The sequence below is a fragment of the Marmota monax genome, unplaced genomic scaffold (genome assembly GCF_021218885.2).
Source record: "Marmota monax isolate L192 unplaced genomic scaffold, Marmota_monax_Labrador192_F-V1.1 WCK01_AAM20220418_F8-fsc00015, whole genome shotgun sequence".
In the NCBI taxonomy this organism is placed as follows: domain Eukaryota; kingdom Metazoa; phylum Chordata; class Mammalia; order Rodentia; family Sciuridae; genus Marmota; species Marmota monax.
The window spans coordinates 4,900,857-4,924,563 of NW_026692194.1; the positions used below are offsets into that span (position 1 = coordinate 4,900,857).

The 23,707-nt window shown below is 35.0% G+C and overlaps 2 protein-coding genes across 14 annotated transcripts in view; one reads left to right on the plus strand and one right to left on the minus strand.

Annotated features, from left to right (window-relative positions):
• Vps54 (VPS54 subunit of GARP complex) overlaps positions 1 to 13,956 on the plus strand; it is an 89,007-nt gene extending 75,051 nt beyond the window's left edge. For 4 of the 8 annotated variants that reach the window (XM_058572702.1, XM_058572719.1, XM_058572726.1 and 1 more), the window contains 6 exons: positions 840 to 927; positions 1,492 to 1,613; positions 1,724 to 1,804; positions 8,940 to 9,047; positions 11,095 to 11,222; positions 13,322 to 13,956. In XM_058572702.1, coding sequence (XP_058428685.1) covers positions 840 to 927; positions 1,492 to 1,613; positions 1,724 to 1,804; positions 8,940 to 9,047; positions 11,095 to 11,222; positions 13,322 to 13,427 — 633 coding nt within the window. In that variant the 3' untranslated portion in view covers positions 13,428 to 13,956. Of the gene's footprint in view, positions 1 to 192; positions 928 to 1,491; positions 1,614 to 1,723; positions 1,805 to 8,939; positions 9,048 to 11,094; positions 11,223 to 13,321 lie in introns of those variants that run through there. The other 4 variants (XM_046422979.2, XM_046422982.2, XR_009224937.1 and 1 more) reach the window with 3 other exon arrangements.
• Positions 13,957 to 15,158: 1,202 nt separating this feature from the next.
• The window catches only part of Ugp2 (UDP-glucose pyrophosphorylase 2), a 185,688-nt gene continuing 177,139 nt past the window's right edge, over positions 15,159 to 23,707 (minus strand). For all 6 annotated transcript variants that reach the window (XM_046423003.2, XM_046423030.2, XM_046422989.1 and 3 more), the window contains 5 exons: positions 22,070 to 22,367; positions 20,910 to 21,107; positions 20,096 to 20,338; positions 17,510 to 17,614; positions 15,159 to 15,601 (listed from right to left, as the gene is read on the minus strand). In XM_046423003.2, coding sequence (XP_046278959.1) covers positions 15,494 to 15,601; positions 17,510 to 17,614; positions 20,096 to 20,338; positions 20,910 to 21,107; positions 22,070 to 22,367 — 952 coding nt within the window. In that variant the 3' untranslated portion in view covers positions 15,159 to 15,493. The remainder of the gene's footprint in view (positions 15,602 to 17,509; positions 17,615 to 20,095; positions 20,339 to 20,909; positions 21,108 to 22,069; positions 22,368 to 23,707) is intronic.

The window sequence follows — 23,707 nt, forward strand, 5'->3', positions numbered from 1 at the left end:
CCTTTCAACTCTAAGACATTTCAAGGTCAAGTTATCTTTAAGACATTAATTTTGTGTTATTTAATTGTGGTTGCATCACATGTTACTAGAGAAAGGGCTTCCTGCTTCCTTCTCACTCTACATTTAGTGATTCCTCATTACACTCATAGAGTTGTTAATGACATTGGAGACAGGAGATGATTTGTTCGTTAGGTGCTGAACATGACTGAGGCCACTTAGGTCAAAAAACCTGGACTGGTTTCAAATGTGCATGGAAGGAATTCACTGAACATTACAAAATTCATCTCACTAAGGTTAGAGATTTTTCTTACATCATTCTTTCAGAACAATTGATGTAAAATGAAAATGTGATAATTTTATTCAGCCATTTCATATTGACAGATATTTTTAATTGTTAGAATATAGGAAAAGCTTTATTTTTTTTCAAACCTTTATTCTATCAATATTGCCCTGAACTTGAATTTTAGTCAAGAAATATTTTTACTCTTTTGAAAACAGGATGTTTGAATAAGAATGCTGAAACTAAATTAGTATTATGAATGGGAACTAAAGATAAGTTTCTGAAAACTTTTAGAATTTCAATTTTTTATTTATCAAAAGTAAATATTGTCATTTAGAATTCCCCTCTTCCTTTTTTTTTTTTTTTTTTTCATTATTACATAAATAGATCCTAACTGCTTCTACTAGAAAATTCATTTGGTCCTTGAATGAGAGGAAAAAGGAATGTATTTTTAGGATAGTTAACACATCATCAGGATATAAAAGAATGGCTTTTAATATATCGTTGAGTTTGGGTTTTTTTGTTTTTTGTTTTTTTTTCCCCCTTCTTCCTTTCTTAGTACTTCAATTCAAGAAGTTGCCAGTTAGTTCTTGGAGCTGGTGCATTGCAAGTTGTTGGACTAAAAACAATAACTACAAAAAATTTGGGTATGGATTCTTGTATTTCATTCAAATGTTAAGGTATTATAATGATGTAATTCTTCTTACCCTGTTTTTATCATACCTGATAGTTTCATGGCTCTAACCAAAGGCTATAAAAGTGGCAAATGCTACTTTATTCTCTTTTGTGTTGTTATAATTGAAAAACGAATCTGGGGAAATTATATAAGGAATTTCCACTCTTAACTCTTAATAAATTATTTAGAAGCTGCTTCACTCTGGAAAATGTTAAATAATATGTAATATATTTAAGAAGTACTTTGGGGTGAAAGGTATCTGAATGTCAGAAGAGAATAATTGTCTTGTTAGTGTCCTCATACTTGTAATGCTAGCAACTCAAGTCCATTAAGAAAACAGCATATTCATTGAATTATTTAGCACTAAATTATTTTCTTAAAAATGAAATGGGTTACCTTTACCATGGTGCTCTTCATTTATGAAATAAACTGGGGTTCTTTATGAAATTAATGGACATTTTAAATTTAATTGCCTATGTAATTAAAATCAACAATTTTTGTTTCTCCATTATGTACCCATTCCCTGAATCTTTAGCTCTTTCTTCACGATGTTTGCAGTTAATTGTGCACTACATTCCTGTGATCCGGGCTCATTTTGAAGCTCGACTACCACCTAAGCAATATAACATGCTTAGGCATTTTGATCATATCACTAAGGTATTTTTCATGTATTTTCTATTGAAGTTCATAAATTTAATTCCTTAATTGTTAAATATTTTTGTATGTGTCTCAGGAACTATAAAATACAATATCATTTCTCATTTCAGGATTACCATGACCACATTGCTGAAATATCAGCTAAACTTGTAGCGATAATGGATAGCTTATTTGACAAGCTGTTATCGAAGGTAATAATTTATGAAAATCATTAGGCTCTGCTTAAAAGTATTGTGACTATTCATTTTATAGAGGATCCTTTATGTTATACATAAGTTAAAATGTGATACTAGAATCTAAATTTTTAAAAGATATATACCAACTGGCAGAATTTATAAACAGTTTTTAAGGAAAATGTGTCCATCTTCTTTGACACCAAAGTGGTCACAGACATCTTAACAAATCAACTCCCCCAGAGTTTAGAAAACAACTCAATAAAATGTCAATTTTATATTCATCTTCTAAAGGCCAGAGGTGGGAGAGAGTAAGGGAGATAATTCCTTCATAGAAGCATTTTTATGTTGGCTGCATCAACAAATGTATACCTTCTTCAAAACAAACAATTTGAAAGCCTTCCAAAGACAGAATTGTAAGGACAAGAATCCATAAGAAAAAAAGGAAATTTATTTGAAATAAAGTATGTGACTTTATTTTCCAAGCTGAAAAATGCTCTAAGAGTCTGAGGTGCTTTATTGTTTCTCTCAGAGACAATTCTAGGGTCTGTTTCTTTTCATTCCCATAGGTCATTAAATAAAGTGATGTTCTATAAGAAATACTGGAAGGGTATCTTCCAAAAATGTTATTTAATCAGCCCCACTCACTTTTGCCCTATCCTTTACTCTTTGCTTTTCCTATATTCTTCAATGCATATCTTTGGGGGAAAGAAGAAATTTTGTAACTTGGATGTTTGAAGGTTTATTTAGTGTCGACTTTATGCCCAAGATCATACTTAGAATAAACCTTACTGAGCAAGGAACTTTGATTTGCTTTTTCTTCTACTTACATCTTTTTTTTTTATTGGTTGTTCAAAACATTACAAAGCTCTTGACATATCATATTTCATACATTTGATTCAAGTGGGTTGTGAACTCCCATTTTTACCCCGTATACAGATTGCAGAATCACATCCGTTACACATTCACGTTTTTACATATTGCCATACTAGTGACTGTTGTATTCTGCTACCTTTCCTATCCTCTACTATCCCCCCTCCCCTTCCCTCCCATCTTCTCTCTCTACCCCATCTACTGTAATTCATTTCTCTCCCTTATTTTCTACTTACATCTTTAACATTCTGAATTGTCAGGAACAGCAGGCATGTAAAAATCATAAAAGGGCAAGGTAAAGTGGCGTCCATTCACACATAGGCATGTGCTTAATCCTTTGAAAATGACAGTGAGAGAGAAGTACTTGGGAAACAATACTTTAGTTATTTACTAGGTCTTAAATTTTGTTCACAGGACACCTTTATATTTATGAAAGTAATAAGTCCCAAAGAGCTTTTTGTTGATCCAGTTTTCACATTTCATTGAGATATCATATTAAAAATTAAAGCTAAGAAAGCTTTTTTTTTTCCTTTTTCAAGAGTTGATGCCTTTATTTTTATTTATTTTTATGTCGTGCTGAGGTTCGAACCCAAGTGCCTCCTCACACATGCTAGGCAAGCACTCTACCACTGAGCCACAACCCCAGCCCTAAAGCTAAGAAATCTTAAAACACAATATACATATATATTTTCCATTAGTCTTCAGAATCATGATATCATAAGTCATCTAAAAACTGATGCAGTCATGAGGAAACAGGAGTAAAAAAAGATAAACGTTTTAGTGCTTTTATGAAAATGATTTTTCCCAGATTCTCTGAAAGGGTCTGTAACTCCTAAGAGTTCTCAGACCACAGTGTCTTTTCTTCGTGGGTTTCAAGTACAAGCTAAATTCAGAAGCAATTCAGTTCCACCAGTTTGCTTTTTGATATAAGTCTTCTGTGTAGCAAAATTCAGTAACACGCATCTGTCCTCAAGAAATTTACCATCTAACAAAACAGAGGACTGTAAACTGCTAACATTGTAGGATAAAGTAAATGTTAAATAGTGGAACTAATAGTAGGCTATGGATATAATGAAGCAAAACCAAACTTTGCCCATACTCTTATAATCCTGACTTTAATTTGTCATTTTGGTCATAGATGGGTTTTGAAAAAGAGTATGACTAGACTTTGTGACTTAATGAACTTTGTGTTCGTATTCACCTATATTTAACAGTTATGAGTATTTTAGAATTTTTTACTAAAATTTTTTACTTCATTCCTAAATTCTTAAGTAAAAGAATTTTAAAACTAGGAACAGATCTCTTCTAATAATCACACATTAATATCTAAGGAAATTAATAGTCTTCCAATATTATCTAACATCTTTTCTCATATTTGAAACTTCTAATTGTTCCAAAATATCTTTTCCCAATAATTTGTTTCAACAAAGACTTCTATGTGTTTACTTATTGCATTTGGTTAAGTCCCTTAAGTTTTCTATAAACTAGAATATTCCCCTCCCCTTTTGTCTTTTGTTTTTATTTTGTTTTTAGTATCATTGACTTGAAGAATGTTGTCTGTCTTTATAACACAGTGTTCTCTCTACTGTCTTTCCCATTGATGACTTCTGTTACCTGGCATGCACAATTTCCTTATATTAACAAGTCTCTCCTTGCCATTCTCTGTCCTGTTTGCTTTCATGTGTTTCCCAGGAGTTTAATCCTGTGTTTAATTCATACCAAAATAACAAGACAGGGTTTGGTTTGGGTTTACCTTTCATTTTTTAGCTTTTATTTTCTTTATAATTTTGGGAGCAATGGCACAGTATAAAATATAGACTGATCCTAAAAAGGGTATTTTTGCTTGGATAGAGTGAGACATTAATATGTGTAGTAGCAGCTAGATTAATATCTTAGCCACAGCCACCACTCATTCACATTCATTTAGTAAGTTACGTACAAACCATCGCATTAGATGACAGAGGGCTAACACAAAGGTGAATATCTTGTTGGGATAGCAAAATATCTAGCAGGGGAAGTATATCAATAATGACAAGAAGTAGAATATGTATTAATATTCCTTAAGAAGGAATTGTTTTAATGCATTGGAGCATTTAATACTTTAAAAGAGATGGTTGCCAATTGGAGAGGAAGATATGAGATAGTTTTATAGATGTAGTATGCATATAAATTTTGCTTTTAAAGATAAGATTAGGGCATATAAAGTTGAGGTGAAGATATCTCTGAGAAAAAGCCTGAGAAAACATGTTGTTAGAAATCACAAGGAAGTAATTTAGATTCAGGTAGACCTAAATTCAGATCCCATGTATGTTACACATTAGCCATTGAAGGACCTTGGGCAAACTCTTATTTTTTTTTTTAAGCCTCCGTTTCCATTTCTAAATGGGAGTAATAGAGGTTACCTCATAAGGTTGTAATGGGGATTAATGAGATAATATATGTGGAATGCTTTTCTTTTATCATATATCTAACTATAAGCAAGTCCTAGTAAATATTGGCTGCTAATATTTTGCTATTGTTAATAACAAGGGTAGCAGTTCTATTTAGGGTGAATAGAAGGTAGCTCTGTTTAGGGTGCACTGGTGTGAGTAGAAGAGTGGGGGATATGTTGGGAAGATAGTGAAGATCAGTGGCTATCAGAAGAAAGCTAAGCAATTTAAATCAGGTTTATTGGTATAATTTACATTCAGTAAAATTTACCCTTTTTAAATACATGGTGTGATGACTTTAACAAATATATAAAGTAGTGGAACTACTACAATCAAGATAAAAAATGTCACAAGTAAACGTTCTTTTGGGGCACTTATAGTTTAGTTTTTCCTTTTGCAAAATGTCCTTTAAATGGAATCATACAGAACATATCCTATTGGGCTAGCCTCCTTACTTTTAGATTAATGCTTTTGGAATTCATGGATGTTATAATTATGTGTCAGTAGTTTGTTTTCTTTTATTATAGAATAGTCTCCATTCTATGACTATATTGCTAATTGTTTATCCATTTACCAGTTGATAGAACTTTGGGGGTTTTCCTGTTTGGGGCTGTTATATATGCATATACATTCTTTGTGTGGATATATGTTTTCATTTCCTTAATGTATATACTTGAAATAGGATTGATTGTGGATTATGGAAATGTAAAACTTCATGGTAAATTTATTTTTTAAAAAACCTGCTAAATTATTTTCTGAAGTATCTCTTTGCTGTCCTTTTTACCATGTATGAGACTAGAGTTCTAGATGCTCTTCATTGTCACCATTACTTTCTAGGGTCTACCTAATTTTTAATGTTAGTCTCTAATATGTACATGATATCTCACTGTTTTTTGTTTTTGTTTTGTTTAGTACTGGGGATTGAACCCAGGGCCTCACATATGCTAGGCAAGCACTCTACCACTTAGCTATACCCCACAGCCCCACATTGTGGATTTAGCTTAAATAATGACTAAGAAGTTGAAAATATTTTCATGTGCTTGTTTACTATTCATACCTTTTCTTTAGTAAAAATGTTTTTCAATTTTTTTGCTTATTTTTTAAAAATTGGATTATCTTCTTCTTGAGATGTGAATTTTTTAATATATCTTAGCTCTAAGTCCTTTATCAGATATGTGGTTTGTATATTTTTTCCAAGTCGGTGACTTTTTATTTTGTTAACAGTGTCTTATAAAGAGCAATCTTTAATTTTGATCAAATCTATTTTATCATTTTTTTTATTAAATACTTCTTGTATTCTAGCCTAAGGAGCTACAAAGTTATTCTGCAGTATTTTTTTCTAGAATTTGTTGTTGTGTTTACTTTGTTTTGGTACTGGGAATTTAATCCAGTGGCACTTTGCCACTGACCTACATCCCCAGCCCTTTTTAAAATTTTCTTATTTTGAGACAGAATCTCACTAAGTTGCTGAGGCTGCCGTTGAACTTGGGATCCTCCTACGTCAGCCTCCTGAGCCATTGCCATTACCATACCTGGCTTCTTCTGGCATTTTTACTGTTTGGGGTTTTATATTTAAGTTTATGATCCATAACTCTTTGACTTTTTTATTGAACTAGTTAAAATATGATGGCATTTGTTCAGGTGATTGTATTAAAGGCCTTACATAGAGCAGTGTTTCTTAATTGAGTCAGTTTTGTCCCTGTTCCCAGAAGGGGACATTCAGAAATGTTGAGCACATTTTTGGTTGTCATACCTAGGGAGTGAGGTGCTACTGCCAACTAGCAAGTAGAGACCAGAGATGCTACTAAATATACAGGACAGCACCCATAACAAATATAGCCTAAAATGTCAGTAGTGTAGAAGTTTAAAAACTGTCCTGAAGTCCAAACTTATGTACAAAAAAAATTTTAAATACAATTTATGGGCTTAGTTGTTGATTTGAAACAAGGAAGAGGAAAAACTGAGTTGGAGCTTCCAAGTCTGTGTGACCAGGAGGTTTAGTAATCCTTGTGGAAACAAAGAGGAGGAGGAGGATTGGGCAAGCTTATGATAATTCAGTTTTTGAATGGCACACGTATGAAATGTGGGACTTAAACCCAAGAAAATGTTTCAGGACTAGAAATAAGTAGAAGGTACAAGATTGGATGAAATTGATGAGAGAAAAGAGGAGATAATAAGGTAGTTTAATGGTGAAAGATGCCTTGTATTTAGAAGACCAGAGACTGACAAAGAGTAAGGTCAAGAGGGAAAGGGCCAGGAGAACATAGTTCTTGCTATATGAGGACAGGATTTAAAATTGAGGGTGCTTGAAATACTATAGTGATGAGGAAGGAGTTCTAGGAAAGTTACTGAATTTGGAAGAAAGAATGTCTTAGTGATTTTATTTTCCCCCCAAAAGAAATTTCTGAAGAGTATTATAAGAGTATTAAGGGAAGGTAATTTGGGTGGTGGCAGGACCCAGATTTTAAGGGTTTGAGAGTAAAGAAGTATAGTGTCAAGTTTAGGTGACTCAAGAATTGTGATAGTGATGAAATAAAAAGGGGGAAAAGAGTATCTTTAGGGAAAACAGGGGCGAAGGAAAGTTTGAGGGTCTAAGTTTTTAGGACTGCCATAACAAATCAACACAAACTGAGTGTCTTAAAACAACAGAAATTTGGGCTGTGGCTGTGGCTCAGTGGTAGAGCATTTGCCTAGCATGTGTGAGGCACTGGGTTTGATTCTCAGCACTTCATATAAATAAATGAATAAAATAAAGGTTCATCAACATCTTAAAAAAATTAAAAACCAGAAATTTGTTCTTTGACAGTTCTGGAGACCGGGGGGGGGGGGGGGCTGCTAAATTAACAGGTCAGGGAGGATGAACTCTAGGGAAGAATCCATACCCCCTGCCTTTTTCCAGCTTCTGGCAATTGCTATCAATCCTTGGCATTCCTTCGCTTGCAACTGTATCACACCAGTATCTGCCTCTGTCTTCACTTGGTTTTATTCCCTCTGTGTATCTCCATGTCGGAATTTTCTTCTTTATAAAGACACCAGTCAATGGACTTAGGGCCCATTCTAATGAGTATGACCTCATGAAGTACCATGTAGACATGAATTTTGAGGGGATGTTATTCAACCCAGCACTGAGGGGTTTATAAAACTCACTATAATGGTTTAAAAAAAAAAAAGTTTTGGTGAGGATATAGAGACATTAGAGTTGTATTTTATAATGGCACAGCCACTTTGGAAATAGTTTGGCATTTCCTCATAAGATTAAACATGGAGTTCCACACTAGGTATATACCCAAAAAAGGTGAAAATGTTTGTCTCCACAAAAACTTGTACACAAATGTTCATGGTACTACTCATAATACCAAAACGTAGTAGGTTGTTTCTACAAACAACCTAAATGTCCATCAGTTGAAAAATAGATAAACGAATGTGGTCTATCCATACAGTGGGATATTAACCATAAAAAGAAATGAAGTATTGATACATACTGTAGCATGAACTGTAAAAACATTGTTAAATGAAAGAAACCAGCCACAAATAGCCACATATTTTATGATTCTATTAAATAGCTAAGATTTGGAGGAGCTGAGAGATTTGAACCCAAACAACCAGTTTTAAGATTGGAAGTGGCCTCTGTTCTTATTAACCACTAGGGTATTTTCGTTGCCATAAAATAGATTAAGATATTGAATAAGTTTCTCAAGATTTGTGTGAGGAGTACAAATCACAGTTGAAGTGTAAGCTTGAACCCTGTACTAGAGGCAGGTATGTGGAGGTGGGGAAACATCTCTCTTAGGGAATAATAGAGATACGATACCTGCAAATGACCTAAACATTGCTCTGTTTCTCCCTACCAGTATGAAGTGAAAGCTCCCGTTCCTTCTGCCTGTTTCAGGAATATTTGTAAGCAAATGGCCAAAATGCATGAAGCTATATTTGATCTTCTTCCAGAAGAACAAACACAGGTGAGTAGTAATTCCCTCAGACTGGGATGTTTTTCACATGTTTTTTTGCACAGTTAAGCTTAATTCATATTCTGATATGATTTTTAACCTTTTTTAGATTGTTAATTTGACTAATGGAACATTGATAAAATTTTCTAATTTCAAAGTGATAGGTGGTAGCTGCTAGGTGAGAGCTATAGCTTTACTATATGATCAGGAATCTGAAAAGCAGATTTTCCATTTGTCCATTTTAAGAGGTCCCAGATTCTACTTAAGTCACTCATTACATTATTACAAGTCTCTGAATATCAGAGTTGCCATTTATCAATGAATAATAAAATGTTACTGTGATTGTAATCTGAACTGAAAATGGAAAGAATTAATGATGGAGTTAATAAAATTAACATGTATAACTAAATCATTCTACTTTATCTCGAATAATTGTATGGAGGAAAAATAGCAAAATGGGGATCTTTGACACTTCTCACCTGTGAAATTATCGATGCTGTACTCCTGTTGCATTTTATCTGATAATAAAAGTATTATCACAGAGTTCATTTCACTCTTTAATGTCCTCCCTTATCTCTACACTCCTTGTTTCCCTCACCTAGAACTTCAAAGTTTCCAGCATTCCTTTCTTCCCAGTCTCCTTCCCTCTCCTTTAACTTTTTACCTTTATACCAGGTGGTCTCATTCAAGCCTAGTGGTATAAATGATACAATGTTATAAATACAAGCCTAGCTGTTGTATATCAAGTGAATTTAATTTCCACTGATAATTTTGTTATTTAGACAAGTTTATTTTGTTTTTTCTCTAATTGGTTGATTGCATAGGAGTGGTATTTGGGAGTAGAGGATTGTTTTCCTAATGTCTCTTGCCTACTATTTGTTCCCAATGATGGCCTCTCTCGGCCACCTGAGACTTCCACCCTGCATTATTTATTACCACTTCATTAACAACCTCATGACTATCATCCAGCTCCTTTGGAGCCCAGAGTACTGAGGGAGTGCCATAAGATATGAGTGCCCACTAGTTCTCTTTTTTCCTTCTGATTACTTCCTAGCTAACCCTTCCTTTTCATTCCATATATAAGAACCACCATGTCTGACATTTTGACCTTTTGAATTTGCCATTTGAATTTTGAGAGAAAGACTTAGTACAGGTCAGGGAGCTGGGTATATATTTACTTCATATGTTTCTATTTTTGTCGTAACTTAAAGGATTCTTTCATCAAAGCTGGGCAAAAGTTGCCACTTTAATACCAGTAATTATACAAAACTTCCACTGGTGGTTCTAAATATACACCTTTTTCCCATAGAAAATATTATTCTACTAAATCATTTCCATAGATCAGTTTTATACAGTTTTAGGCCATACCTTTCTCAAACAAGTATTGGACCATTCATTAAGTCTGCATGCAGCAATAATGAAATACTTTGAAATGATTTTATTAGTTAGAAACATAAAGGTACTTTTGCCTCTATCATTGTATTTTTTTAAAAAATATTTATTTTTTAGTTGTAGTTGGACACAAAACCTTTATTTTATTTATTTATTTATTTATTTTTTACGTGGTGCTGAGGATCAAACCCAGAGCCTCACACACGCTAGGTGAGCGCTCTGCTGCTGAGCCACAACCTCAGCCCTTATCATTGTATTTTTTAAAATCAAGTTTACATATTATAAAACTTTTCACTACCTTTTGTTCTTTTTACCTGTTGTGCTTAATCCCACTTATATATCCCACAGGAGTTCTTCCAAAGTACAGAATGGCAATCTTATTGCTAAATGAGGTACTGTCAAGAAGGGGGAAAAAAGTTTTTGTTCCACTAAGGAGAAGAATGATAATAAAATAAGCAATTACTTATTTTTCAGAGGAGCATTTTAAAAGTTATGTCAAAACAAGGTTTGGGGGCTGGGAATATAGCCCAGTTGGTAAAGGGCTTGCCTCACATGCACAAAGCCCTGGGTTCAATCCCCAGCACCACAGGAAAAAAAACAACAACAAGGTTTTGTTTTTAATACTTTCTCCAAATAATATTGATAACTCACATGTCTTCTATTTCAGGAGAACTATAAGAAAGCTTATTTTCTTTTCCAGATGTTATTTTTAAGAATTAATGCAAGTTACAAACTTCACTTGAAAAAGCAGTTATCTCACTTAAATGTGATAAATGATGGAGGACCTCAAAATGGGTATGATTTTTAATATATTTTTACCACATATTCTCATATTGAATTGTTTCAATGATTAGTTTTTATCTTTATGCTGTTCTGTCATACTGGGGACCAAAGTTATAAAATCAGCAACATTTTGCATTTTTCCTCTATGAAGATGCTATCTTGTCTGTTATTATGTTAAGTTCTTTACATGTTTTGAGGAGTTATTGTGTCTTTAGATACTCAGTAGTCTTTCTTTTCCAAAGGACTCAGTTCTACTCAGTAGCTCTGTGACTATGTGAAGGTCATTCAATTTCTGTCCCTCATTTGTAAAATGACAAGGATAAAATCTGCCTTAATTCTTTCAGAGTTATGAAAAATAATGTGTAGGTAGGACAGTATATTATAAACTATCAAACAAATTTTATATATTACCTCTGAAATAGTGTATTTAAAAAGAAAACAGGATTTAGAATCAGAAAACTTGGGTTAAATACTAGTTCTGCCACTTTTTAGCTGGATAGTTTTGGGTAAATCTTATCCTCTGTGTGCCTTAATTTTTTAGATTTAAAATTAGAAATAATGATTAGGTACTGTGCAGGGGAATGATATTGGCCAAATTATATTGTTATAGTGTATGCATATACAAATATATAACAAGAAGTCCCACCATTATGTATAATTATAATGCAACAATTTAAAAATGAGGGGAGGGAAAACCCGCTCACTGGTGGGGGAGGACCTTTATGTGCTGTCTAAATATTATTCATTACCAGTTTTCTTCTGTAGCTGTGAAGGCCATTTATAAAGTGGCTGGTAGAGATTATATATATTTGGAATTATGAGTTACAGAATACTTATTTCCTTTTGAAAAATCTGGATTGTGAGTGGTTTAGGGAGACACTGTTTTCTTAGCAATTTATTCTATTAAATCATCATTATAGCTAAAATTGCGAAAGGCTAGAATAGTAAGAGTTTTTATTTTAAATATATCCAGCTCACTTATATCTGTGATGCTTTTTTATGGCATCACATTTGACATATATGACACTTCAGTGTCAGTAGAGGAACTGGAAAGGTGAGCTAACCATCTAGTTTTTCTTAGAATAAACTCTCCTTTGTGCCAGACCAAACCATGTACTCTGTGGGCATTATCTCAGACTAACCTTAGAAGACTATTGACTGTTATATTTTTAATCTATCATTCAACATTTTTTAAAATTTAAACCGTACTTACTCATAGTATTGAGATTCATTTATATTGTCATTTATTGTGCTCCGATTTCAAGACAAGAATACCTTAAGTAACTGAATCAACATGTGATTACTAATACTAACATTGAAGCAAAGTTAAGCTGAATATCTCATATGGAGTAGTATTTTATTCATTTTTCACAATAAGGAATCCCACACTGTATTGATAAAAATGTAACTGTGTCAGTAGCTTATCTGCCATTTGTAAAGTGCAAAGATTTTTTTTTTCCATCAAATGAATTACATTTGCCATATCACCCATTTGTCCTAACACTCTGATTGCCATACTAGGAAATAATTGTATGTAAAGATCCTTTGGGATTGAGGTATTTTATGGGTGTGTAGGACATCTTTGCTTCACATACATTAATTTAAAAGTCTGCTATCTGGGCTGGTGTCGTAGCTCAGTGATGCAAGCACATGCCTATAATGTGTGAAACCTTGGGTTGCTTCTTACCACACCACCCGCCAAATCTGTGTATTAAATTCTTTTTTGTACTTATAATGCTCAGGAAGCCTGCCATTTCTTTCCTTTTACTATTTTAGTGCATACATATATACTCTAGTGACAACCAATCAAAAATAGTTATAAATTCATTCTATTTTAAGATACATCTGATTTTACTGGGTAGAGTTTATAATGAACCTGACTTCAACATGCATTTGTTTATACTTTTTCCAAACATTTATTTTTTTAAATAAAGCATTAAATGGTTAATTGTATGATAGCAGGAATCCTGGCAAGAGAAGTATGTTGATATTTATCCCTAGGAATTCTGAATTTAAATAATATTGTAGCAGCTGGTATAGGAATCTGAGAGCCTTGCTCATTTATCTGGATAGAAAGAGTGAAATTTAAAATTTTTCTCTCCAATGTTTAGGTTGGTCACAGCAGATGTAGCTTTTTACACTGGAAATCTTCAAGCCTTAAAAGGTCTTAAAGATTTGGACCTAAATATGGCAGAGATCTGGGAACAGAAGAGGTGACAACTCACTGGAAAACTGGGTAGTTCATCTAACCATGGGACATGTATGTTTCTGAAGAATATCTGAATGCCTGTGTTTCGAGAACCTGGAACCCAAAGTGAACTGAGGTGGGGGAAAGGGAAAAGGAAAGTATCAGTGTTGGGAAACTGGATTCAGTGGGATCTACAAGGAATGCCATTTTTGTGCATTCTTAAGTGAGGAGTAACTGATCAGGTGTCTATAACATTTTTCATTCTCTCTGGAAACAGACTCAGGTTTCTTTGGACCAAATCCAAAAGAACACATAGCTGTAACACAGCTGTAGTTGACTAGAATGCTCTGTATACTTTATATTAAAAAATGCTTTGCATTTCTTCCAGTGCAATGAAATTCATATGGTGTCCCACCTTATTTAATGATGGTACAATTTAAAATATTAAAATCTTAGTCAACCTCTGTAGAAAGTTTTCTCTATGAAAGTAAAGCTGTTTGAAAAATTATTTTTTTACAGATCTTTCTATAAAAAATAAACATCTTTTGATTGCTTGGATTTAGGAATTCAGTTTTTGTTTTAGTGACCAATGTCAAGTTTCAGGCTTTGTGTTACATATTTAATCTTTCTACTACCACCGTTATGTCAGCTGGGTAAAGCCTTCTCAAAAGTCCAAATACATGAAAGAATAATAATAAGATATTGGCATTTATGCAACTACTAGTTTAAATACTTTTCAGAAGTGGTATACAGAAGGCTACAGTTTAATAGCTGTATTTTTATAAAAGTATCTATGAAGGGTTTGGGTTTTTTCCCCCTAACAGGTAAGACTATGTATTCATGTAATATGCCTACTTATGAGTTCTCATTTTAACATTTAGGTAACATATGAAGTATGGTCCCCTTGGAGTCTTGTTTTTAAGTTACTTTCAATGTGTATATGAACAAAGACCAGGGAGAAATAGAAATTTTAAAATATGGGCTGCTGTTTGGGGGCCAGAAATACAAGGTATTAAAGACTTTTATGATACCTACCTTCAAAATTAAAAATTAGAATCAGCAGCACTCTACAAGTGAAAGTGCCTGTGCCTCACCTCACACTAAGACTCTTGCCTAACCCTGTCAGAGTGCCTAATCTTGTGATTATGTACAATGAAATAGTCTTATTTTGTGCTTTATAGTTTTTTCAAAAGGAAAGCTTGTTTTCTTTCCTTTATCATTACGAAGGTATGTCATTGATTCTTACGCTGTCTAAAATAAAGGTGTAAAAAATTATGAGACTTTAAAAGACAACTTTTTTTTAAGTACGGAAGAATTGGGAAGTATGACTTGATCTACCAGCAGACCTGATTTGTAAGGTTATTCTTGAAAATTTTTCAGTGACGTGAAGCTTTAAGAAAAGGGAACTTACCCCACGCCATTTATCTCTCCATACTACAGTACAAGGATCTGAAAGAAATGTTCTACCTCTGCCCACTCCAACCATTTAGCTGGGGAAAGAAATACCACTTTTTTTCAGTAAATGGAGAGTCTAGAGCACATGGCAGGCACCTCAGTCTTAGAACTATATGAGAGGTTAAATACCTTCCATTTCCTTTGGAAATGTGTTTTTCTTAGAAATGCAGAAAACTGGACTTAGTAGATAACTAGCTGGTGAGTACTTAAATATTCCAACCCAAACAGTGTCTGTTCAGCAAGAACAAACCATTTTATTTTGCTGATTCATAAAATTAGCATTAAAAAGTTCAAGAATACATGTGTATGGCTTCACCGCTTTATTTTTGAAATCACAGGCAATTCAAAGTGACCATCACTGAGGCTTCTGTTAATAAAAATCTTCCAACAGAACTGCCCCAGTTTTAGGATTAAACAATATTGCACTTTAAGATGAACTTTCAGGATCCTCTTCAAAGAGGGAAAGTATTGCTCCATCTGTTTTTCTTAAACTAAAAGTATATTGCAGAAAACTCTAAAAATCAACACTGCAAGGTACAGTAACATAGTCAAGTACCTGCCTACTTTAGAATCCTAGAGACATTTCAATGTAAGAAACTATTTAGCCCATAATTAGTATAAAGTGTATACAGTATTCTTTTCAGTGGTCCAATATGCGAAGGTTTCCAGATACAATCTTGTTCTCTAATACTGCTCCAGGTGGGATGTCAATTCTGTCGCCATGATTTGCAATGATGATAACTGTTCCCTAACAGGGAAAACAAAGAGCTAAGAATATACTTGCAACTGCAACTGAAATGCAATTATCATACAACAACCATCAAGTTTATGTACAACTCCTTTTAAATGGAGTAACTGTAAGGATAAACAATATTAAACATGAAAAGCAAGTAACATTAAGGAAAAATGTAATGTGTACATCTGTCACAGTCCTGACAGTAGTCCTAGATTCCCTGCCTCCTTGTCAGAGATGGTGCGAACAATGGGAAGTAGACCCAGTGCCAGAGTATAACTACCCTTTTTGAAGGCCTCTTGCTTATAAAATCACCAGCATTATCCAATACCCAAAAAGCAAGTAACAGATGCCATGCCTAGTGGTGCACACCTATAATCCCAGCTACTTGGAAGACTGAGGCAGGAAAATTTCAAGTTTGAAACCACTGGGCAACTTAGCAAAAAGGCTGGGGTTTGTAGCTGGGCATGGTGGTGCACACCTGTAATCCCAGTGGCATAGGAGGCTGAGGCAGGATGACTGCAAGTTCAAAGCCAGCCTCAGTAACTTAGCAAGGCATTTAACAACTCAGCCAGATTCTGACTCTAAATAAAGTATTTTAAAAGGGCTGGGAATGTGGCTCAGTGGTTAAACCTCCCTGGATTCAATCCCTGGTACAAAAAAAAAGGAGGAGGAGAAGCAGCGCTGGGGTTGTACTTCAGTGATAGAGCACTTGCCTTGCACATGCAAGGCCCTGGCTTTGATCTCCAGCACAGAAAAGAACTGAAGTAAAAGTTGCACGATTTATATTTTCATACACAGTTCTCTGTTGTTTCGGTTTTGGTACTGGGGATTGAATCCAGGGGTGCTCTACTTCTAAGCTACATCCCCAGCCCTATTTTAATTTTCATTCTGAAATAGGTCTGAGTTGCTTAGGTGCCCCCCTAAGTTGCTGAGGCTGGTCTTGAACTTGAAACAACCTCCTGACTCAGCCTCACAAATCACTGGGATTACACGCATGTGCCACTGTGCTCAGCTGGTTGTGTCTTCTTGTTTTTTTAAGGAATAGTTGTACTGTTAAGTTTTCATTGTCTTGAGATTTTAAATAGTTAATATAAGCAATAAGTTCAGTATAGTGTGTTGTTTTCCCCCCCTAAGATCTCTTCATTTAAGCAAGTAACTTTAAGGGTAAGAACACATGAAAAAATAGATATGAGATTTAAAAAATAATAATAATAATAATAATAGGAAAAAACTTTTACATCTTCAATGGTAGCTTTTACCCATAAAGTCCCAAGTTTTCAATTCTGTGAATATTTCAATGAAATTGATACAGGTACAGTAAAATGGGAAATCCATCTATAGCTTATGAATCATTATCAGTAATCATTAGCCTATTTTCTCAATAAAACTCTAAAAATATAAATGTTTCAAAGTTACCACAGATGGTATGTTGCTCAAGTTTTTGTGGGTATCCCATATAATGTAAACAAATATATTTATACTCATTTACATTACACCTAACATATATAATCTTCAGATTCCTTTAACAGGATTAGACTATTCAGCACAAATGAACTCACTTTTAAAAAAAGTTATTCGAATAGTCAACTTTAGAGAGCTATGCTAGTAGTGATCGTATTTTAAAATTTTGATAAAATAGAGCTGTTCACTACTAGTGTTTGCTTTCCATTTGAATGTTGTATACCACAACATACTTATATAAAATTAGGTTTGTATTTTAACTAGATATATATCTGATTATACTCCTACTAAATACTGTAATAACCTATTTCATATCTGTGTCCACATATTTTAAAAGATTATCTTATAAATATATGGTTCAGTCTAAGAAGTACTCAAATAGAGGTAAATTTAGGACTAGAAAACAAAACCTACTTATAAAGCTATAGGAAATGTGCTCTTCATCATTAACATACATACCTTTAATGAAACATTTTTGCCAAATGTCACATCCCCTGAAACTGTGAGATGATCCAATTCAAGCATATCTGGTATACTTTCAAATCTTCTTAGATAATCTTGAACCTTTAAGTAGAAACAAAAAAATATTTCAAATGGGTTCTCAGGAGCCAGGCGTGGTAGAACACACCTGTAATCCCAGCAGCTCAGGGGCAGGAACATTGCAAGTTCAAAGCCAGTCTTAGCAACTTAGCAGGGTCTTGTCTTGAGAAACTCGCCAAGACTCTGTCTCTAAATAAAATATAAAAGAGCTGGGGATGTGATTCCGTGATTAAGTATCCCCAGGTTCAATCCCTGGTGCCAAAAAAAGGCAGGAGGTTTTCACAGAAAAATAAATAATAAATAGTTTAACTGAACTATAAATCATTTTATGGTAAAACTCAAGTTTTCTATGAGAAGCACCTATTAAGATCCTATGCAGAAGAGTCCAGTAGATATGAACATTGTCCTTAAAAATAAAGCAATTATAATACAGTTGAGCCAATCAGATGTGTGGTTTTTTGTTTTGGGGAGGTTTTTGTTTTTTTGGTTTTTTAAGATAACCAAACCAGCCATCATGCTAAAAGCCAGAAAAGTAGTTCACATAGTCTGGATAGAGCTGGAAAAAGAATGAACGATCATGCTTTGAAGCAGTCTAGATCGGAACTGCTTTTATGGGATGGGCAGAATTCACAAGTGGCTCTCATTTCAAGAACAATAAGACAAATCACCATTATCCCTATCTTTGTTGGGGTGGGGGGCGGGGAGTGTTTACTGGGGAACTGAACCCAGGGCTGCTTTACCACTGTTCTACATCCCCAGCCGTTTTTCTTTTTTGAGACAGGGCCTTGCTAAGGTGCTGAGGCTGGCCTTGATCTTCCAATCTTCCTGTCTCAGCCTCCCCAGTTGTTGGAATTACAGACATGTACCACTGTACCCAGCTCTTATCTTTGCCTTTTATTTCTTTGGATGTACAAGCACTAGAGATTGTTCTATGTGATCTCATTTCCTATTTTGCTGAGAAAATAGAAACAATCAGAAATTTCCTTTAGATTCAACCATCCACCATCTTGCCTCCTAGCCCATTACCCTTTTCTCCTAGTACTGGGGTTGGACTATTTCTACTGACTTAAAGCCAACCTCTCCACTGTGTATTAGGTTTTTATGAGTTATTCAAAAATATTGTTTCAGGGATTCTCTCTATAATGTTTTTTCCCTCCTGGCTGCATTGGTTGCCATTAATGTATATGTAAATTCTCCCATTATTTATTTACATGTGTACATGTGTGTTTATGTATTTATTTTTGCAATATTGGGGACTGAACCCAGAACCTTACACATCATAGGCAAGCAGTGAACTATATTCTCAGCCCTTTTTAAAAACTTGGTGAGGTTCTTTTTTTTCTTTTCTTTTTTTGGAACTGGGGGTCAAACCCAGGGCTTTGCAAATGCAAGGCAGATGCTTTGCCACTGAGCTATATCCCAGCCCCCTTTTGTAAAACTTCAAGACAGGGTCTCAGCAAATTACCTAGGCTGGCCTCAAACTGATGATCCTTCTGTCTCAGTCTCCCAAGTAGCTGGGATTACAGGCATATGCCACCAAGCTCAGTAATTCTCCCATATTTAAGAAACAAAACCAAACCGCTTAAATGTTATATTCCTCTCTACCTTCTGTTTACCTTTAAGGCAAAACTTTTAAATGAGCTGTCTATATTCATATCTCCAACCTATCTCCTATTCTCTTAAATTTATTCCAGTTGGACTCCCAAACTTCCATATTGATAAATATATTTACTCTTACTTAATCAGCAACATGAATGCTTAGTCCCTCTTTCCTGAAACATTCTTTTTCATTTGACTTTCAGGACACACACACACACACACACAGAGACACGTTTTCTATTCAGTTCCTCATCTGTGGTCCACATGAGGTGGCACTAAACCATATCCAGGACTCCAACAGACTTGGATGATATAGCAGGATACCACAGGTTAGACACAAAGACTCACCCTGTCACTTCATTAACCTCAACGTTTTATGTGATTAAATTTTCAGGATTCCACTTGTCAGAGTAGGGTTTTGCTAGACTTATTCCCTTTGCATGGAAGGTTTTTGGCCCAGATACCTGCATAGTACACTCACTCAACTTCTTAATTGGGCTGTCCATGGCTACCCAATCAATGTTAAATTACACTCTCCCTGCACATATATTTCTATTTGGAATACTGTGTATTTTATTTATTTGCTTATTTTTCCTTCTCCACTAGAATGTAAGTCTTCCATAAAGACAAGGATTTTATTAGTCTGTTTTGTTTACTGCTAAATCTCCTCATCTAGAAACCAGAATTAACCTTTTCCCACTGATGAAAGCACTTATGGTCATGGGCCCTCCCATAAGATAAAATGTCCCGACATTTAAATATTCTCTACAGTGAATCAATTTTCAAAAAGTTCATCTTTATCTTTTATAATCAGTTCCTTTAAATTACATCAAAAATCGAAGAATACAATGTGTCAGAAGTGGAAATTTAAATCCATAAGTGGATCATATCTTTACAGTTACATACCTTTGTAAAAGAACTGCCTAATTTAACCAAGGGCACTGTAGGAAACTCCCGCTTTTCACTCATTGTCAAAGATCCTGCATTAAGGCTATAGAGGTTTGACATCACAAGCAAGAGATCTGATGTGGTTTTGACAGGCAGAAAACGGCTCCTTGGAACATTAATACCTAAAGAATTCTCAAAGCTTTTAATTGCAGCCCCTACTGCAGTTTCTAACTGAATGACATTCAGGCCTCCATCCAAAGTCTGTAAAATAAGAGGGAGAGGGGCAGGGGGAAACACAGAGTTTAGGTACCTACAACTTACAAATTAGTTCCATATGTGATAGTTAATATCTGGGAAGTGCTTTTAGAGAGACAACGAAGGAGATACAATTTCAAGAACTGACATTTATCAAGCACCCATTATATGCCAAACTCTTAATACCTGTGTGGTATTTTTTTTTTTTGGTCTCGTAACTCTGGTTATGTAGAAATATCCCCATTATACCATAAAAGAACCAAAGGTTCTAAAAACTCATACAAGCTGCATGTGGCCAAATGGCTAATAGTGTCAGAGCAATAACCAAGACTGAGGTGGGTCTTTTTACTTTTGAGTCCAGTGTTCTTGCCACTACAACAGGCCAGGGTCAAATAAAGGCACGCTACAGAGATGAATGCAGAGTCTGGAGGACAGAGCCAGCAACCTAGAGTCTCACTAGGCCAGGAGAAGAGACCAAAGGAATACACAGGCCAGAGGGAGTGGGCAACGGGGTCCACGTTTAGCCTACTGTGATCTTTGGTACCAGCAAGCCCAGTGAGAGAGAACTTTGGCTTACCTTTGGATTCACAATGATTTCCATGTCAATAGCATTCTGTTCCTGCAGTCTTTTAACTGCTGCAAGAGAAATCCATAGGTTGTTTGTGTTAAATATTTTAAATTTTGATACAGACTTGAACTCATCAACGTGTGCTTTTGGCACTTGAGCGATTTCCACCAATCTCAGTTTGCCTTCATACTGAGTGAGTGTCCCGCCCTAGGAAGGCAGAAAATAATTAGTGTTTCCACATCTTTCCCCATCAGAACCACAACATCCTGCTTAATTTTATGGAAAAGACACTGATGGTACAATCTCCCAGAATATAAAGTGACATTTTAAAGATAGAACCACCATCTTGTTCAAAAGTAAAGCCCTGGAAGCAGATCAGAGTCATCCTCACTTGCCTAAGGTCTGCTACAGAAATAGTTGTTCTCACACTACTGCTTGTTACAAAACAATACCACCCAAGGGCCTGCTCTGACGGGCTATAGAAAAGGGGAGCACAGAGGAGACAGATATACAAGAAGATAAGTGGCCTCAGGCTAGTGAGGTTCTTTCATCCACTAAGACATGCCAGTATAGAAAAAGGGCAACATTTCCAAGAGGCATAAAATCCAGGCCAAGGACTGTTTTAGTTTTCATGTACTGCTTGCTTTTTTCGGGGGGTAAGTAGTAAAGTCTATGTGCCATTTCACCCAAGGCCAAATTTCATGACTGCCAAACATGCCAGGTTAAACAAATTTGTGATTTGTACCAAAAGAATGGCATATTTTTACATGTACTACAAAGATATTACAGTGATAAAATTTTATAAATATGTAAGGAAGTTTTCATTAGAGGTGCTAAAGTTCCAGACAACAATATTAAGTGTCTGAACTTAACGGAAGTGTTTTCATTTTTCAGCTCTATTCCATAAATATACACAAAACACTTTAGTTAAAATCACTGACAGATTATCCAAAAATAATGGTTCTAATACCACTGACTTTGGATTTATGATACACATTGTTATGTTAGAACTTAAATTACTCCACAGAATACCATCTCTATCTTACAATGTTAAGTGAATAAATGTGTTCTGCTTAAAAGAAACTTTCAAATTAGAAAGAAAAAGCATTAAGTATACAACCTATTAATGGAAAAACGTGAATCCCAAATTGCTTCCCCTCAGTATTTACCTTCACATCTGCACGTGTTTTGTTTGTGACTTCCATGACAAATTCACAGCGTTTTCCATTGGGTGGATTCATTAGATGATTAAGAATATAAAGATCCACTGTGGCACCCAGATTATCTATGTTAGACACAAAAATATACTCTTTGCCTTCTCCTATAAAGGTATCGAGCAAACCAGAGTTGTAGAAACTGGCGTAGATATCACCATGACCTGGAGGGTACCAAGCTTCTGTATTTTCCCCTGAGTAAGAGACATCCTTTGCTACAGGAAGTAAAGATTCTTTATTAATCCTCGGGTACCTTAAAAAAAGAAAAAGTTCTTTTGCATTATCAACCCTGTAAAGCATTTCAGACCTTCAAGCAAAACAATGCATTAAAAGATCCTTCTTTTTCAGTGTTTCAATAGTAAATTATAGGTGAATCCACTTAAGAAAATCTCATCTGTGTTGTTCAAAATCTGTTTCTTAGCTAATAAGTTGCTGCAAAAAAATTTTTTCCCATGGTCATATAGATGGGAAGACACCTCGAATTTTTAAGATATTAATGTTTTCTAACTCTTCAAGAGGAGGCATATATTAAGTAAATGATGTTCTCAACCTTTTTGGATTTTGGATAGTTCTTTTCCCTGAAGACCTATCTAGGGAAAGCTACCCATTCTTACAAACAGATATATTTTGGGAGTGATTCTCTTTCTTCTTCAGAAAACCAATAGCAGGTTATTAATACCCCTCCCATTATCAAAGAGCACACGGGTAAGGACTGACAATGGGGAGAGGCAGACAGGAGAAAGCAGCACAACAAACTAAAGAAAAATGCAGACAACCCATCTGTGACAAAAAGTTTCCATGGGAAAGTGGACTAAAAAACACAATGGAGCAACTTCAGATGTGTCCCTTCTTCCTAAGTTTATGTAGACTCGTGTCTTTCTCAATGGAAACCTTATCTCCCCAGTTGCCTGGGCTTTATCACAATGCTTTCATCTGATTTCCTTTCTACTCATTCCACTGTCCCCAAAGTTGATGGTTCCAGAATTTATTAAATTATCCCCATGCCTAACTCAAGGTGAAGAAATTCCCACAGAAGTGAAGGTTATCAGTCAGGGGACGGTGGCACATGCCTGTAATCCCAGTGGCTCAGGAGGCTGAGGCAAGAGGATCATGAGTTTAAAGGCAGCCTCAGCAAAAGCAAGGTGCTAAGCAACTCAGTGAGACCCTATCTCTAAATAAAATACAAAATAGGGGTGCAGATGTGGCTCAGTGGTTGAGTACCCCTGAGTTCAATTGTTGGTACCCCCCCCCAAAAAAAGAAGTGAAGGTTATCAATACTGTAGAATACAGAAAGCCGTTCACAGACCCAGCTGAAGCCCAAATATACCCTCAGAAAGTGAAGACCTATAAGCCAACCTCTAATATTTTGGACATGGAACAGAATCTTAAACAAATTTTCTTTTAAGAACTGGAAATTACAGAACTGAAAAGTAATTCTGACAATCATAGCTATTACCAAATGTTCAACTTTGAAAGGTGTCAAGCACTTGCAAGATGGCACATGCACATCTTGAGACTGCTGTTACAAAGCAAAGAAATCCTTTCCCAAGAGTAATACTCAAGATTTTTTTGTATGTTTGGTTTTTTGTTGTT